This window comes from Aristolochia californica, unplaced genomic scaffold (genome assembly GCF_029961685.1).
Source record: "Aristolochia californica isolate CCGP_79_NKW_82.1479 unplaced genomic scaffold, dmAriCali1.0.hap1 SCAF_7, whole genome shotgun sequence".
Classification (NCBI taxonomy): domain Eukaryota; kingdom Viridiplantae; phylum Streptophyta; class Magnoliopsida; order Piperales; family Aristolochiaceae; genus Aristolochia; species Aristolochia californica.
Genome location: NW_027182268.1, coordinates 4,446,433 through 4,464,404, shown reverse-complemented (window position 1 = coordinate 4,464,404; position 17,972 = coordinate 4,446,433). Strand labels below are relative to the sequence as shown.

General features: G+C 36.3%; 1 protein-coding gene across 2 annotated transcripts; it reads left to right on the top strand.

Moving 5' to 3' along the window:
• The first annotated feature begins 7,891 nt into the window (after positions 1 to 7,891).
• Positions 7,892 to 16,596, top strand: LOC137936033 (polyadenylate-binding protein RBP47-like). 2 transcript variants are annotated; one of them, XM_068780533.1, is made up of 6 exons: positions 7,892 to 8,292; positions 13,003 to 13,468; positions 14,861 to 14,916; positions 15,024 to 15,154; positions 15,860 to 15,956; positions 16,169 to 16,596. In XM_068780533.1, the coding sequence occupies exons 1-6, from the start codon at positions 8,023 to 8,025 to the stop codon at positions 16,325 to 16,327; spliced, it is 1,179 nt and encodes a 392-aa protein (XP_068636634.1). In that variant the 5' UTR covers positions 7,892 to 8,022; the 3' UTR covers positions 16,328 to 16,596. The 2 variants fall into 2 exon arrangements, with proteins under 2 accessions (XP_068636634.1, XP_068636635.1); XM_068780534.1 differs by lacking the exons at positions 15,860 to 15,956; positions 16,169 to 16,596 and having other exon boundaries at positions 15,024 to 15,158.
• The last annotated feature ends 1,376 nt before the right edge of the window (positions 16,597 to 17,972 follow it).

Sequence of the window (17,972 nt, the reverse complement as noted above, 5' to 3'; positions counted from 1 at the left end):
CCCTTTACTGAATTCATTCCCCTTGAAAAGGAGTTTCCTTTTCTTAATTATGAATGCACCAATTCAAGCAAGAGACTGTTTTAAGGATCCAATTATGAAACCCCACTTTATACCTCACATCAATGAGTAGGGTTTCTGAATTCATGCAACTACCAATGCTGAATGTAAAGAGGGCAGTCTCTAGCTCTTCTAAACTCGGAAAAGATAGATAAAAATACCTCTTGAAGACCTCCTTCAATTCAGCAACTCGAAAATCCCTTTCTTGATGCTAAGACTCAACCAAATCCTCCTTCCCTCACTGCTGGTTCGTGGAAGAGATGGATGACTATTGCAGCATGGAAGAGAAGGCTGATTCCTCCTCCTTTTCCTTCCAAGATCTCCTCAAAGACTCCCCAATGGATACAGCAAACCCCCAAGAGAGTTCACACCAAGGACCCTAGAATAGAGAGCCTAGAAGGAACCTAAATTACCCTAGTTTATGCTAATTCTGAACTTGCTTTATTTCTCAATCCTTACCCCTTAAATAGGGTAATTAACATCAACATAGGTTAGGGTTATAAAACCCAATTCTACCCCTACCTTTAAGTCTTATTACAAATCAATAAAATTCGAAATTAAAAGCAACATAAATAATAAAAGTAAAGTAGATGACTCGGTCTTATTGAGTCCATAACATCGATCTCAATATGTTTGAAGCAATTATGCAATATCTGGTACTTGACTATCAATGCTAAAATCCTTTAGGTCACAACAAAGCATAGATTGGCTTATGCATGAAGAACTGGATGAAGTTACTGTCGTATCCAAACCAACTGAGCAATAGTCATGGCCATGGTTTTGTATTTAACTTCAACACTAGAACAAGTCATAATTCATTGCTTGTGACTCTACCATGAACTAAAACTATCACCAAAATAAATAGAAAATCCATTGACAAATCATTTGGCTTTTGGACTCCCAACCAATCAAAATCATAATGCCCCACTAACTAATCAAGACCAATCAAATTTCAATCAGACCTATGCAAAGTAATGTCACAAGTAGAGATCCCTTTAACATGCCTAAAGATAAATTTCGATGCCTAAAAAATTGTTGATGCGGAGAGTGCATGAATTGACCCACTTGAAGGCAATGTTTCAAATGAGTTAAAGTGACATATTGTAAAGCACCTAGTAGACTCCAATAATGTTTTTGTGAATGAACTTCAACATCTATCACTTTGGGAAGGTTTCAATTCAAAACTCTAGGAGTAGATACAAGTTTTTAGTTTGAAAGGACAAACCTAGAGAGTAAATCTAATGTGTATTTGTGCTTTGAAAATCAAATTTCAGAATTGGTTTTATGAATCTCAATTCCCAAGAAGTTTTGTAAGGGCCCTAAATCTTTCATGTGAAAATGTTTGTTCATCAACAACTTCAATTCTTGAATAAAAATATCATAACTTCTTATCACAATGTACCATCAACATAAACTAAGATCAAAGTGAGGAACTGACCTTATTGCCAAATAAATAGAGAGTAATCAAAGGACACTTGGTGAAACCTTTAGTGTCATAACTCTTCATGAAACTTTTAGTACCAAGATCTAGAAGTTTGTTTAAAACCATAGAGTAAACTTTTAAGTTGATATACATAACCAATTCATTCCATTCTTCTAATCCTAAAGGTTGTTCCATATAAATATTATATCTATATCCATGAAGGAACACATTTTAACATCCAATTGCTCTAAAGACCATTGAAAAGTCAATGCTAAGACTGACATGATACAAATAATGATGACTTTCACAATCGGATTGAATGTCTCAACATAATCAACACAATTTTGTTGAGTAAACCCCTTGGTGACCAACCATGCATTATAACATTCCACATTGTTATCTGATTGGGATTTCACCTTATATACACCCACTTGCTACCAATTTCATGGAAAGATATGCAACTATTTCTCAACTGTAGATCTCATGCATGACATTGATATGCTCTCGTGTAGCCTCCACCCAATGACTATCTTTATTACCTCCATATATGTAATTAGTTCAAGTAACTTCTAAACTTTGATAGAAAATTTTAAATAACATATTCAATCAGTGGATAGTTTTTTTAGGCAATTGAGATACATTTAGATTAGTGCAATTGTGGACAAAAAGGAATTGATGACTCAGAGAAAGAGAGAGAGAGAAAGAAAGCTTAGGTGCAAGGTAAGGAAAGTCATGCATGTCAAATGAAGACAGAGAGGAATCAAAACTAGGACTTGGAAAGTGACTAAGAAAAAAGTGAATAAACATCAAGGATGGAGTTGTAAAAACATCGAATAATTGACTCGAGGAAGGATTCAGTCAAGTTCATTGAGGAATGAGTGGATTGAAGTACTCTCAAGATCCTCATTCACCATGATTATGATGATAAAAATTCAAGGTTTTCATCATGACTTGAGAATTTGAACAATTTCAAAAAAATTAAAACTTTTATAACTTAGAGAGGTGATGTAGTCCACTATTTGAGTTATAGTTGAGTGCCCAAAATGAGGCACTTCACTTGCAGCTAACTATCCAGTAAGCAACAACTGAGTGGTAATCGAACAGAAGGTTTCAGAATTTGTCAGTAACCAACTACTCAAATAAGTTTAAATTAAAAAGGCATTCAACTCTCATAAAAGCAACAATTGACAAGTGAAAAACAGAGAGTCAGAAGAATTTTTGCGAAGTCAATTACTACAATTCCAGTCGGTTGCACAAATGAATATAAATGATAAATGACTTGAGAATTTGAAAATTTTCAAAAAAATTATAACTTTTATAATTTAGAGAGGTGATATACTCCACTATTTGAGTTATAGTTGAGTGCCCAAAATAAGGCACTTCACTTGCAGCTAACTATCCAGTAAGCAACAACTGAGTGGAAATCGAATAGAAGGTTTTAGAATTTGTCAGTAACCAACTGCTCGAATAAGTTTAAATTAAAGAAACATTCAACTCTCATAAAAACAACAATTGACAGGTGAAAAACAGAGAGTCAAAAGAATTTTTGCGAAGTCAATGTCTACAATTCCAGTCAGTTGCACAAATGAATATAAATGATAAATAGTCAATTACACATCAACTAGCAATTGATGTGTTGTTAAAATTATGAGCAAAAAGAGGTTAAGGAGGAAGAGAAGAGAGAGAGAGAGAATATTGAAAAGAGAAAAAATGGAGAGAAAGAACTTGCGTGTTCTCTCCTCAAGATGACCCTTCATTAATATAATTGGGAGTTTCCTAATTACATTCTAATTTTCCCAGTCACCCAATTACACCCAAATATAACTTTCTAAGTAAAATAACATGTAAGAAATAAAGCTGAATAGAAAACTAAAATAAGAAAATTTAAATAAGATCATTCTTTCTTCACGTACTTCAAGTAGGAGAGACTTCTTCCTTTTTTCTTATTTGAGTTGCTTCTAATTGTGAAACAGTTCTTCATGAGACTCACCTTAGACTTCATGAAGCCAACCTCTTTAACATTCCTTCCTCAAGCTAGAGTTTGTATTTCTCAGTTTTGAGTCTACAATCTTCGTCTTCCTTAATACCTTTGGTTGTGTTGAATTATTAGTATAGAAGACATTATTTTATGTAATCTACATGTTGTGTCGTTTTACAACAATTTTGTATCTTACCTTGTTTGTAGCTTACAAGGGCAATATTGGCTTCTTGTATCTAATTCCATATAAATAGGAATAAGACGGATGTGGAGAGTAGAACCTAACACAAAAGGGCTTTTTCTCTTTTGTGCTCAAAATCTCTTCTTTCGTATTGTTATTCTTTCTCTATTCCACCTCCTTTCCTCTCCTTCATTTTTCTCCTTCCATGCTTAACATCTTAAAATTTAGGACTCTTAACCAGATTTACATGGTATTAAAGCGGGCATGAATCTAGGTAGTGTTCAAATTGATTAAGCTAAGGATGTATAATCTACAAGAAGGCAAACTCAAGCAGTAGGTTGAAAGTGAGCAGAAGGTAAGAAGTTGTAATATAATATTTGTGTTTTATACTTCTAGTCTAAATTTTCTCAAGAGTTTGATTCTAAGAAGTTCTCTACAATGTATGCAGCATTATGTTTGTGGACAATAGATGGGTTGAGATTTGGTGGGACGTTTGTTCGAAGAGAACATATATTAATAGACCTTGGAGGAGTTTGGTTTTCAAAAAAAAAAATGAAATCCATCCTCTCTATTGAGTAAATATGGTGATTATTGATCATGATTAGGGTATGAACTTTATGAGATATTGTCTTGACTGATTTTTGAATGATTTTGTCATCTGAAGTGGGAGAAAGAAGATGTTGTAGAGGAGGTATCAAATACTACAAGGTGGATGTGTAGTTGCATGAAGAAGAAATATAACTTTGTTCTAATAGTTACAGTAGGAATAGAATTCTATATGAAAGTGTTTACTCTGCGTTCTAGCTCTAGAGGATACTATTCATGTCTTAGTCTAAGCATTGCAGTTACAAGGATGCATGAGTGGTGTGTGCCTTAGTTAATCGTATTGTTTTATATATCTATTAGTAGATTGCGACTACTGCTATTCTAAGAGAACTATTTTAGTGGTGTAATTTTTTGTTTGTGGAAGAGTCAAGACTAAAGGGAAAGAAATCATGTAACCCCATAACCAGGTCAAATAGTACCTTGGAGAAAGATTAATACTTTGGCAAGATAACCAGTCTCAAACTCAATGGTGACAACTATATACTATACACTATATTCTATGCGCTAGAGCAGCAGAGATATATATATCAAAATGAGAAATAAAGAGAAGTTCATCTATGAAGAACCTCATGTTATTAAATGCACTCAATGAAAGTATAGAAATCTGAAGGTTATGTTATGGTTGGTGAGCAGTATGAAACCCCATGTAAATACTCAAGTTGCTTTCTATGAGTCAAAATATGAAATTTGGGTAAGCTTAAAGAAAAGGTTCTCTCAAGAGATTTTTTATTCTCAAATATATGAACTATATACTAACTTTTTATAGAATGGAATGTGGAGACAAGCTATCGTGCAATTTTTAGGGGTGTTCAAATGTGTGCGACAACAAATAAGTAAATTTCACCTTATTGAACTAAATCAAGCAATTCTTGAAAGTAGGGGTGGCATCGAGCCGATCCCAAACCTGCCTATGTTCTAGTCGAATTTGATTTAAATATTTCGAACTCGAACTCGATCCGAGCCCAGGCTCGAGCCTAAAATTGTTATCGAGCTTGAGCCCAATAATTTTAACCGAGCTCGAGCCGAGCTCGAGCTCGAGCTCTATTATTCATTTAAAACTTTTCAAAAAATACATGTATCGAGTTCGAGCTCCAACATACATTTAAAACTTTTCAAAAAATACATGTTAAAAAAATTATATATAAAATTATGCATACATTTTACATAAAATTGGGCATGTCCTCTACATAAAATTGGGTATGACCTCTACTTAAAATTGGGCATAAGGGTGACATTGAATTGAGCTGAGCCCGAACCTTCCTATGTTCGAGCTGAACTTTATTTAAATATTTCGAACTTGAGCTCGAGTCAACCCTAGCCTCGAACCTAAAATTGTAATCGAGCTCAAGCCTAATAATTTTAACCGAGTTCAAGCTTGAGCTCTAGTCGAGTTCGAGCTTAACTTACATTTAATACTCTACATAAAATATATTTCAAATAAATTATATATAAAATTATGCATACATTTTATAAAAAGAATGATAGGGGAGGTTCGGGATTGAATCCCGATAATGGATTAGAACGCACTAATATTAATTTTTTTTACCCCAAATATTGTCAAACTTATTTTTCCCTTCTAATTTAGGTCCTCTGGTTTCCGTCAAGGATGACGCGGAGGGAAAAGCGACGCCGGTGAGGAACTTTCGTTGGGGATGACGGCGGCGATGGAAACAAAGGCGAAAGCAGACGAGGGGGAAGAAATCGAGCAGCGGCGAAGGCGGCCGGTGAGGCAGTTGTTGACGGCAACAGAGGCGGCCACAACAGCGGACAGGAGGGGCTCGACGGTGATGAGGGGAGGAAGAATCCCCCCCTCCCCCCTCGCTCTCGCTCCCACTCCCACTCCCGACTCTAGAGCCCATTCACGAGCCGACTCGCGAGCTTTCGAACCGAACCATGGTTCGATCAAGCTCAGCTCTTTAACTCAAACGAGCCATATATGGATCTCGAACTTTGTTCGAGATCATGATAAATTGAATCAAACTAAGTCGGAACCAAGCCAAACTCGAGCCGCTTGCGAACCGGCTTGGTTCAATGCCACCCCTACTTGAAAGGCTAAGTGAAGAGACCACACTCACTAGATGTTACATTCCCTTGGTCCCATTTATGAAGCCATTCAAGCTCAAATTCTTGCTAGAATGAATAAACCAACTTTTGAAGATACAATGGCCAATCTTATGAGGGCAAAACAAGTTTTATGTCCTTGACTGACAAGCTTCTGTCAGATCGATCGATTTGGTAGGATGGTTGATCATTCCAAATCAGATTACATGGATAATATTGATTAATTATTCCAAATCAGATGATCGATCGTGCTTTATAGCATGATATGACTGTATTATGGATAATCGATCAATCAACTATGGTTGATCGATCATATTTTATAATCTTGGCCTGCACACTCTTGGATGATTAAGTGGACTTTAAAAGCATGAGAATGATTTTGTCTAAGTACTCTAACATGTTCTAAGAGATGTATATGATGCTCCTAAATATATTTATATGCAAACAATATGACCTAAAGCTCCATCTACACCATTGTACATAAAGAAGGGACATATGACTTTTACATTTGAACTTTAGTCTTCTCGATGTCTTCTTCCTTGTGGGTGTTTCTTTAAGAGTTGTTCTTCAATGATGTTTGAGGTCTTGAGCAAATTTGATCGTTTTGAAGTTTTAGACCTTGAAATGCATTGACTATTGAAGGTAAAATATTTGAAATACTTGGTTTTGTAAATTGTTAGATCTATTAAGTTTTGTTACTATAAAAAAACAATAAGGGAATCAACTTATTGTTACAAGGGAGGGTGGGAAAGAATTTATTTGGGGAGGCAAATCAGGACTACAAGTCATGTCCAAGAACCGCAACTCATCCCGACTTGCATATCCAAATCACATTTTCCAGGGTGGTTCAGGGCAAGTCCGCGTTACTGATCTGACTTGCTACATTGGAAATCCGAGTCAATTGGTTTGAGTCTCGAGTTAACCCACCGAATTACCAAACCATGTTCACTCGATAGCCCAACGAAGAGAGGACGAGTCGAATCAAAGAGAGGACAAGTCTCATCTTTTTTTTTATGTGGGTCCCCTTCCTCACGCTTGAGTCGGTGGCCCAGCCCGACCTGATTCACTACGATCAAGTCAGATCCCTAGTTGATGTAGCTGAACCCTGGTTGGCTGGTTCTAAATCAACCATGCAGACACCTGAGCCGGAGTCCAAGTCGGCAACGAACTATGAAACAGGCAGACACCGTAACGTTTATGGTTCACGTGCATGAAATCTAAATCTTCCTTTGTTACGAGGAAGGTGCACGTCAAAAAAACCCTAAGTGGTGGGACCCACAGGGCGACGATTTCCAATCATGAGACACGGTGACCACGTACGGTCAAGATGGGACGGTCAAGGCGCATGTCCAAAAGACGAACAACCCCGGACCTCCCTCCTTTTCCAGAAAGGGAAAATTTTGAAAACCCTTGTAAATTATTTAGTTAATTTTACAGTAATTACCGATACCAAATTACGCGGAACTGACGGTGGAGATCGGATCCTAAGACCGGTTTTGAGACGGATCTGACGGTTGGAGGCCGACTTTCTTTTGCTATTAAACTGATCCAATACTGCGTCGTTGAGCTCTCTTTCCGCCCCTGGTTCTGCTCCCCCAGACCAGGCCTTCTCTTCTCTCCTGCCTCTTTTATCTCTCTTCCTTTCTCTCAGTTACATGCTTTGTTGTTCCATTTTTATAGCATCGGAGTCGTAGATTCGTTGGCATATTAGGGAAGATGATGCAGTCGACGGCAGGAATGGATCCGCAGCAGCACCGGCAGCAAACGCCACAGCCGCCGCCGCAGCCCTGGGTGGCGATGCAGTACCCTACCGCGGCGATGATGATGATGCCGCCGCAGCATTACCCGCAGCAATTTATCCCGTACCATCAGCAGCAGCAGATGACGAGCAAGTCGAACGACGAGAATAAGACGATCTGGGTTGGAGATCTACAATATTGGATGGAAGAGAGTTACCTCCACAGTTGTTTCGCTCACACCGGCGAGGTTAGATTTCTTTCTGTTTTTCTTTGGTGAGATCCTGTGTGTTTTTCGTGTAACTTGATTATTATTAGCGAAGATAAAGAGTTCTTGTAATTGTATAGTTTGAAATTGTGCTCATTTCGCGCTCGAATGAGTTGTTTAATAGTTGTGTATAGATGGGGTTTTGTTCCCGTTGTCTCTTTCTCTTTGGGTGGATAGACTTTCTGGTGGGTGTATTACTTATACGGAAGCCTTGTTTTTGTGTTTTAGTTTTATCTAAAACTGATGCCTTATTGATGTGAGAAAATGAGTTTCTTTGAGAGGTGCTTTTTTCAGTTGTATTTGGAGAACTAGAAAAAGTTATAATTAATCAAGTATTTTTTTTTTTTTCAAACAACAACAGTGAGGAATGAGTGAAATCGCTTAACAACTTGATATTTTTGTATCAGGTGCAGTTGAGTGTGACATTATATATCTTAAATAACGGATATTGAACATTTGGCTTCAAGGGTCTCTAACACGTAAACTTCAATTGGATAAGTTCGTTGTTGTGATTAAAAGTCACTCTTGCCGTTGCAATACACTGGATGACAGATGCACATGTAGTGCTCTTCTTGGAAATTTTCATCAGCTTTAAAGGAATAACTTTCAGCATCCCTCTTTGTTTGATATAGACCTGTGTAGCGAATGAATCATCTCTCATTGTTAGAGAAAGAAACTCAATCAGATGGTTCCTTTTGTTGTATCTTTGTGGATTAAGATGATACATATAAAAATTGACTTGTCGTATTCTATTTAAGCATCAATTTCTTACAAAAAGAATAGGGTGAAAATATCTTCCATTTGTAGAAAATGACAATTGGATCCTAATACAGCTTTGCATGGCTGGTAGATTCAACAGAAAACTTATTCTTTGATTTTTTTTGCTTGGGGGAACTGTAATTGAACAACTACTAGCAGCAGTGTACTGGCCATAAAAGAACTCAGAAAGAGATATATTTATGCTTTATGACTGTTTTTGACTCTCTAGGTTTGGTAGAAGACAATTTGGTCGTTAAATGTTTATCTTTTTTCCAAATGCCAAGAGGATTAAGAGAAGAAGTAGCAATTTTAACCTCATCCTTTTCTGTTATTTTTTTAGTGCCATTTCTTCGCTTGTTTCTGGCTCATCTGAAGCCTCTGTTTTCATCTTTCATTATTAGTATCTATTCTAAAGTAGGGCCAAAGAGGGGAAATCATCTTTAACTCAAAAGAGAACAGCACCAAGTCAAATTTTATAAGGCTCATGTCTGACTCTTTTTGACATTTAAATACCCTGTTTAATATTGTCCTAAAAAGATATCCTGTTATGGTAGAAGTTTTCACATGATACCATCTATAAACTAATTTTTGGATGGAACTTATTCTATTAAGGCAGTGCTACAGTTGCCTGTGACAATCATCCCCTCACGACTACTTAAGTTAGGAACCACTGAAGCAATGAGGCAACTGTACCAGTACCCAACCTTCCCAACCCATTCTTGTTTGTTTTTCCTTTAGGCAGCTGCATCGACTGTGTTGTGATATCTTGGCGCTTTCCCGAGAAAACATGAGATTGTTAACAACATTGAAAATACCTTTTACTCTAGGTTTTGTCTATTGCAATTTTCACCCAAAGAGCTTCCCAAACCCCAAAATAAGCCTTCTCACCAACACAAAAACAAGAATTAACTTCTCATATATCTATATAAGTCTAATATGGAGTTTGATATTATTTTTCAATTTTGAAATGCATTTCTTGTAAAAATGCACGGTTGAAAAACAAGTACAAGGGTATTTTGGTCATTTTAATTTATCTTTATTCATTTGTGTTGATGTAATCTTGTTACTTATGTTGAATTATGTCTTTGGTCCAAACTTCATGTAAATAGGACATGTAGAATGAGAGATATAAGGAGATTAGGGTTTCACTTAAGTAAAGGCATAGTTGTAATTTTACTCAAACAACTTTAATAAATAGAGGTTGGGGTCGTGCACAAACCCCAACACAGCTCTTTCTTTGGAGCTCTGTTCTCCACTCTCTCTCTCTCTCTCTTCATCGTTCTCTCTCCTTACTTTTTTCATGGTATTAGAGCAGTAAATTGCATCTGGGAAGGTTCTTTGTCAGTTTTTCATCCTTTTGAAGCAAACTTCTAGATAAAGGAAGGATCTTTGTAAGGTTCTCCGGCTATTGGTTGGTAAAAATCTAAATTTTCTCCTTTTCTCTTTGTCAAAACCCTAGGGTTAGTGGTTCTATTGTTCCTAGAACAGATCTTGATGTTTTAAACTGTCCAAAAGGGGTTTTTATGCTGATATCAGGGTGTGCACCAACTCCCGAGCTTACATTTGCTGACATCAACATCGTTCTCGGCGTCTGCTGATGTCAGCCCTATTAAGGCTCTTTTGCACTGTTTGATTTGGAATTTGATACTTGTGCTGGAATTCTGGTATTTCTGATTAGTGCACATCACCTACTTGTCCTAACCCTAATTCTACATGTTGGGGCCCACCTAGGTGGATTACTTGGATTTTGTTTGAAGGTTTATTTGATCTTTTTGGTTTTTTTATGTTCCTATTATGGCTGATTCTGGTAAAGTTTACACTTCATCTAAAGAATCTTATAATCATGATGGGAAAGATATTATCACTATCACTTCAGAAAAATTGAAAGGTGATCATCATCTCACTTGGTCCAGATTTGTTAGAATGTATTTAAACGGCAGGAAGAAGCTAAAATTTATTAGGGATGATCCTCCTATCCCTCAAGATGATGATTGGGAAACAGAAGACAACCAATTAATGACTTGGCTTGTCAACAACATGGAATCTACTATTCAGAGTCAGGTTATGAATTTTGAAACTGCCAAAGCTATGTGGTTATCTTTAGAAGCCTTATATACTCAAAAGAGCAATCTTTCCAGGGTATATGAGTTATTTTTTGGGTATTGAAGTTGCAAGAAGCAAGGAGGAAACATCTTCGACTCAGAGTAAGTATGACATTGACATGCTTCAAGAGTATGGACTTTTGGGAGCTAAACCTATTGATACTCCTATGGAGGTAGGACATGATCTTCATGATGACCAAAGTCCAAAATTGAAAGACAAAACAATGTATCGAAGATTAGTAAGCAAACTCATATATGCTATAGTTATTAGACTGGATATCTCATTTGTGGTTAGTTTAGTGAGACAGTTCATGGAACATCCATGTAAGATTTATCTAGAGGCTGCACAAAGAGTCTTACGATATCTAAAAGGAGCACTAGGAAATGGTCTTCTCTTTAGACCTAATGATCACTTGACGATCGAGGCCTTCTCTGACATTGGTTATGCAGGCTTCAAGCTTGACTGAAAATCAACTATTGGGTACCGTGTATTTCTGGGAGGAAACTTAATCAACTGGAAGAGTAAGAAACAAAATGTAGTTGCTCGGTCTAGTGCAGAAGCTAAATACAGAGCAAAGACCTACATCGTCATTGAACTAATGTGGGTGAAATTTGTTGCCCAGGAGTTGGGCTTATATCGGAAAGATCCTATGACTATGTATTATGATAGTAATCCGGTGTTTCATGAGAGAAAGAAGCACATAGAGGTAGATTATCATTTCATTCAGGATGCAGTGATGAAGGAGGTGACAAGCCCATATATTCGGTTTGGTGATCAACTTGGTGATGTCTTCACTAGTGTTGGGAAAGCATGAATTTCTGAACTTTTGTAGCAAACTGAGACTTTTTGACATATGGGCTCCTATTTGAGGGGAAATGTTGAAAAATAAATAAAAGGGCATTTTGGTCATTTTATTTTATCTTTATCTATATGTCTTGATGTAATCTTGTTACTTATGTTAAATTACATCTATGGTCCAAGTTTCATGTAAATAGGACATGTAGAATGGGAGATACAAGGAGATTAGGGTTTCATTTAAGAGCATAGTTGTAATTTTACTCAGACAGCTTTAATAAATTACAACCCCCAACACAGCTCTTTCTTTGCAGCTCTCTTCTCTACTTTCTCTCTCTTCATCGTTCTCTCTCCTTTTCACATGCACTTTTTGGTTGCAGTTTGGAATCCTAGAATTAGTCACCCTGATTATTTTATGTTATAACTTATCTTGAATGCAGGCTCTTGATGTCCACATAATAGTGCTGGAAGGTACGCATTCGTAAAGTATTTGACTCCTCATTGCTACTTCCATGGAATGGTTTTATTTCTAAAGTAATGTCAGCTGTGTTTTAGATTTAGGAATTTCTTCTTGTGCAGTACTTTTAGAATTTTATGTTTTCCTTTGCAAACACATGGTTTCAAATGATGTTGGCTAAAGCTTGTGTTTTTTGTATTACATGAGAGCTGTCTGTGACACATTAATTTTCTCCCCACAAACATGAGAGCTGTCTGAACCCTTGAAAATAGAATTCCTTCCTTCTTGTACTCAGTTCTGATCAAGTAAATAGCACCAACTGTTTTTTAAATGATGGGAATCATATGAATCGTTGATGGAGAATATGGCATGATATATACTGAAGTATCAACTCTTTAGCCATTGCCATCTTCTACAAGAATTTTTTTAATTTATAAAATTTGGATAAAAAATATTTTATTATATTAAATGTTTTGCCAAAACTTCTTATTCTATTAACACGTTAATGGTGTTTTTCTCTTCATGGCTGCTTAATTATGTCTGTTCGCTTTTACTAATTTGGCAACACGATTACTCAGGTCATCTCCATAAAAGTTATTCGGAATAAACAAACTGGTCTGTCAGAGGGCTATGGGTTTGTGGAATTTCATTCACGAGCTGCGGCAGAAAAAGTATTACAAAACTACAATGGTGCACCAATGCCTAACACAGATCAGCCCTTTCGGCTGAACTGGGCATCATTTAGCATGGGGGAGAGACGTTCAGATTCTGGTTCAGACCACTCTATTTTTGTAGGTGATTTGGCTTCTGATGTAACTGATACTTTGTTGCAAGAAACTTTTGCTAGTAGGTATCCATCTGTAAAGGGTGCAAAAGTCGTCATAGATGCAAACACCGGTCGTTCAAAAGGTTACGGTTTTGTAAGATTTGGGGATGATAATGAGAGGCAACGAGCTATGTCTGAGATGAATGGTGTATATTGTTCCAGTAGACCCATGCGCATTGGTGTGGCAACCCCTAGAAAGTCTTCAGGATTTCAACAAGGTAACACGAAATGCTAAACTTCTCAACATGATAAACTCCTGAGATTATATTTTCAGTGGGATAATTGGTCCTTTTTGTTTATGTTTTTTATGTGAAAAAAAGACAGTTATTATTGTTTCATATTTTCCTGACGGTTTTACTCTTCTTTTTTTCTTCTTAAGGTTGATTTTTCCCTGGCTTTTACTTTCCTTTAATATACTATCTTTTCAAAGGTTAAAAAAAAATGCTGACTCTGTAATTGAGCTTGGAAAATAATTGTTTATTATCATTTCTCTAAGGAAAAGAATATGGTTGATTATTAGACAGCTAATTGATTTACTAATGTTAGGTTAGACTAGAGTAGCATGTATTGACCATCTTAATGGTTGTCTCTTGCCAATTATTTGTCATCTGGTAGCATCTTTCCATGATTTGGTTTTCTTGCATTTGATACATGAAGCAAAACAAAAATATAATATCACATAAGCATGCAAGTTAGTCAACCTGGTAAGTCTCTGTTGAACCATCTTCTGATGAATAGAAGTCACCATGTGTCAGAACTAAAGCTGAGTTGTAGGTGTCTGACAAAGCTTTTTTGTTCCTAAGTCAAGGTAAAGGGTGATGTGTCAAGTAGGTTGACAGCCATTGCAATTTCTTTTGATTATAATCATCAATTTGAATATGGGGTATTCAGTTTTTCGCGACATATGTGGAACCAAAGCTTAGTTTTGATGATGGTACATGTATTTTGAAAATATTCATACTTAGGAAAAAGTTCATCTATTTGAAGTTGCTGTATACTAAGCTGAGAGCAAAGTAAACATAATAATTATTTATACCAGGAAACTTAAATTCCTAATTGATTACCATTGCTAATGAGATTGTAACTTAAGTATGCCTTCGTAGAAATTAAGATTTGTACCCAAAACATTTATTGATATAAAATTTATCATTGGGAAATAAAGTGGTACCTTCTCAAAATCTTACTTGACTGTCTAATCTTATTTTAGCCGTCAAGTATTTACTAAAATCACTTAGGTGTGTGGATTGGGCCTTTGGCTGTGAGGGTTTTTAGTGTAAGGTCTTGGTTTCGAGTATCTCTGAGGAGATTAGGTGTAGGTTGCGTGTAATCAAAATGCAAAAGATAAAAAAGAATCACTCAGGTTTGTAACTCAACCATGATTCAATTATATACAGGGCCAAATTGTTACTCATGCAGCAATTGACAACAGTTTGGTTGTTTTCTTTCAATTCCAATATGACGTTGCTCTAGAAAATATGTGATGCCTAGATAAGATTTTGTAGCTAGTTTCGTTAAGTTTATTGTGTTCTTGTTTTCTGAAAGTCTTTGTTCTCTTTCTCTTTCTGGAGATACGATATATTTGATCTTCTTTCTGTTTTTGTTTCATTCAGGTGGTTTTGCATCTAATGGTTCTTCTCAATCAGACAATGATTCAGCTAACACTACAGTGAGTCTAAATCTTCATGAGTTGATCAGTGAAAATTTGTCCTTCGCTGTGAAAAGCATACTATATATTTGCACCTGTTACTTCTATTGACATGTTTTGTATGATAGATATTTGTTGGTGGACTTGATGCTAGTGCCAGTGATGACTACCTCAGGGAGACCTTTTCTCAGTATGGTGAGATTGTCTCAGTGAAAATACCTGCTGGTAAAGGGTGTGGATTTGTGCAGTTTGCACACCGGTAATTTTCTTCTATTGCGCTCAACTACAGAAATTTGATTTATATTATAAATTAAACAGAAAAGCCTTTTCTGCTCTTGTGTGAGGTGAGAGCTTAAATATCCTATTGGAAATTCATCCCATGATGACAATTTTGTGAGTAGTCAAAATGGGAATAGTCTTTCTTTTATCCAAACCTTTCTAAGGGAATAAGGGCAAATAGGGCCTGGGCTGAAAAGGGAAAGTAGGGCAAGGCTTTCACACTGCCAGTAGCTGGGCTTGGACATCTACTTTTGGGGAATAAACTAATTGTGCCTAAATAAAGAGTAAAGTTAGCTCTCCAATTAGCTGTAGGTCATTAAATCTGGAAGAAACTGACAGATTTTTGAAGCATGTCCATATGCTAGGAAAGGTAATATACCAAAATGAAGGGGTAAAACGAAAACAGATCTATCATTTTACAGTCATTGTTATCGAATTGAAGTTAATTTAGACAGTTCTGGAGGATCAGGATATTGCTATTCTAGAAAGGCTCACCCTTTAGCTGAACTCATATTAATTGGCTCTTTCTGTTGGATCTGAATCCAACAAATGCACCAAATGAAGCTCTGTGGAAGCAGCAAAGGAATTATCAAATGAATAAAGTTTTAGCAATCCATGTACTGTAGGATGATTTTTTCTGTCTACTTGATGTTGTTTGAGATGTATTATTGGCCATGTTTGACAGCAACAACGCAGAAGAGGCATTGCAGAAGTTGAATGGGACAGTTATTGGGAATCAGACAGTTCGTCTCTCATGGGGTCGAAATCCAGCGAACAAGCAGGTAGGAAATGATTCTTTCTCGAGTAATGAGGTCATTTTTTTCACTTTTCAGTTCATCTAAACTTTGGTATCCTCTTGAAAGGGATATAACATTTCCTTTAGCATGAGTAGAAATTCCAACACTTTGGTAAATGTGTTTATTATCATAATAGCACATTCACAACTTGTCACTTATATGTTTTGGTCCTCTATGATCTTCCTCGTCTTTTACAGCCTAGAGGTGACCACTCAAATAACTGGAATGGAGCATACTATGGGGGACAGATTTATGATGGATATGGATATGGAGTACCTCATCAAGATCCTAGCATGTATGCTGCTGCCGCTGCATATGGAGCTTATCCTGTGTATGGCCAGCAACAAGTAAGCTAAGTTGTTTAGACTGTTATTCCAGGGAATTGCAGCTTATAGAGAGAAATTGGCAGATCAGACGCAAATTGGCTGTGTCGGTAGTTTGTAGTAGTAGGCAGTGTATTACTTTCGGCAAACCACAAGGAATTGAGGCCTGCAATTTCTTGAAATTCTTTTGAACTTTTATTATGTTAAATTTTGAGAGGTTGAAGAACATCAAAAGGTTCTCTACCGTGTTTGTGTTTCCTCTTACATTGATCATGCTAAAATTAATTCACGAATTCTATCCAGTTATCTGGGCAATCCGTATTGAAGGGGTGTTCCTTCTTTCCAAGCAAGTGGTGTGCTTGAAAGCGGTAGCTTCTCTCATGGTTTCAGCTGTTCAATGAGACTCTCTGCCGTTGCATATGAAGTCTTGAAATGATTATTTTGACCCATCAATTATATGTGCCTGTGTGTAGCAGACACAAATTTTGAAGTAGCATTTTAGGCGTAGTTACTTCAATTCTGTTCTTTAACTTTCAAAGATATCATATTTTGCAGGTTCATTGCACCTAAGCCTTGTTCAGTCAAGCCTCTTTTCTTTTCAGCTCCATTAAGAAGAACATGAGCCTTATCTTTCTAAACGAGTAGAGAGCAAACCAGGTTTTGTAAAGCATGTTCTAGTGCTGACCAGAGTTTGGGTTATAGTAGGGGCTGCTGCATGTGGGTCAGGTCAAGTTGGGGAACTGTAAGATCCACATTCGATTCAATACGGGTCGGGTTTTAAAATTCCACCATCCTCAAATTTTCAAACCAAGCTCCAAGTGACTACTTCAGCCTGGCTTGTTAAATTTACATACCTTCTATCCCTCAACCACAAAATTGTAGAACATTCATAGATGACCTTTATGCTTGTACTATTTTAGACTAAGTAACATCGGTAACATGTAAGGGACCACAAACATTTAAATGTATCAAAGCAAAAAGACTAAGAGCAACTTTTCCAATAGGAGGAGCAAAAATGATGTCCAATGATATTTAACCAATTCATAAAATTAAAGAATTATACTTTTGTATTTTTATCACCATTGAAACAAATCTCTTGATTTTCCTAACCAAATAAATGTTGTCCATGGTTATAGAGAACTTGGAGAGACATGAAACTTTTCGATACATATTCTCTTAGATGTTGTACTTCTAGCTACTAGTTAATAAACACAACAATCCACCTAGATCATGCATCTTTAATTTACTCTATATTACAAATTGATTTTGACTACTATATTATGTAATATTCTAAGTTATATCTTGATTGTTAATTAGACTTCGATTTCGATAGTCGATCCAAATTTTGACTGAGACATTGATTTTGACAATCGATGGATCATTTGACTAAACCATCATGCTTTGACTTTTCTATTTTGACCATCGTTTAACTGATGATCAAGTTCTTTCGATCTACACCGTTGAGTGATGTTAATGATCACCGACTAGCGTTTTATTTTGGCGATCAAATATTTATGTTTATACCTATAATCAAATCTTATAACTCTTCCAAGTATGAAACATTTATATATTAGAATTTGAATAACTAAATTATATCATAATTAACTTTATATAGCATATAATAATAAACAATCAACACCTATAGATTTAATATAATCACTTATTTATATCAGACGTC

Excerpts from the sequence above, each read along its gene's own strand:
- LOC137936033 (XM_068780533.1), top strand. The coding sequence starts at position 8,023 with ATGATGCAGTCGACGGCAGGAATGGATCCGCAGCAGCACCGGCAGCAA. Across the intron at positions 14,917-15,023 it reads ATGATTCAGCTAACACTACA|ATATTTGTTGGTGGACTTGA; the intron begins GTGAGTCTAAAT and ends TTTGTATGATAG. Across the intron at positions 15,155-15,859 it reads TTTGTGCAGTTTGCACACCG|CAACAACGCAGAAGAGGCAT; the intron begins GTAATTTTCTTC and ends CATGTTTGACAG.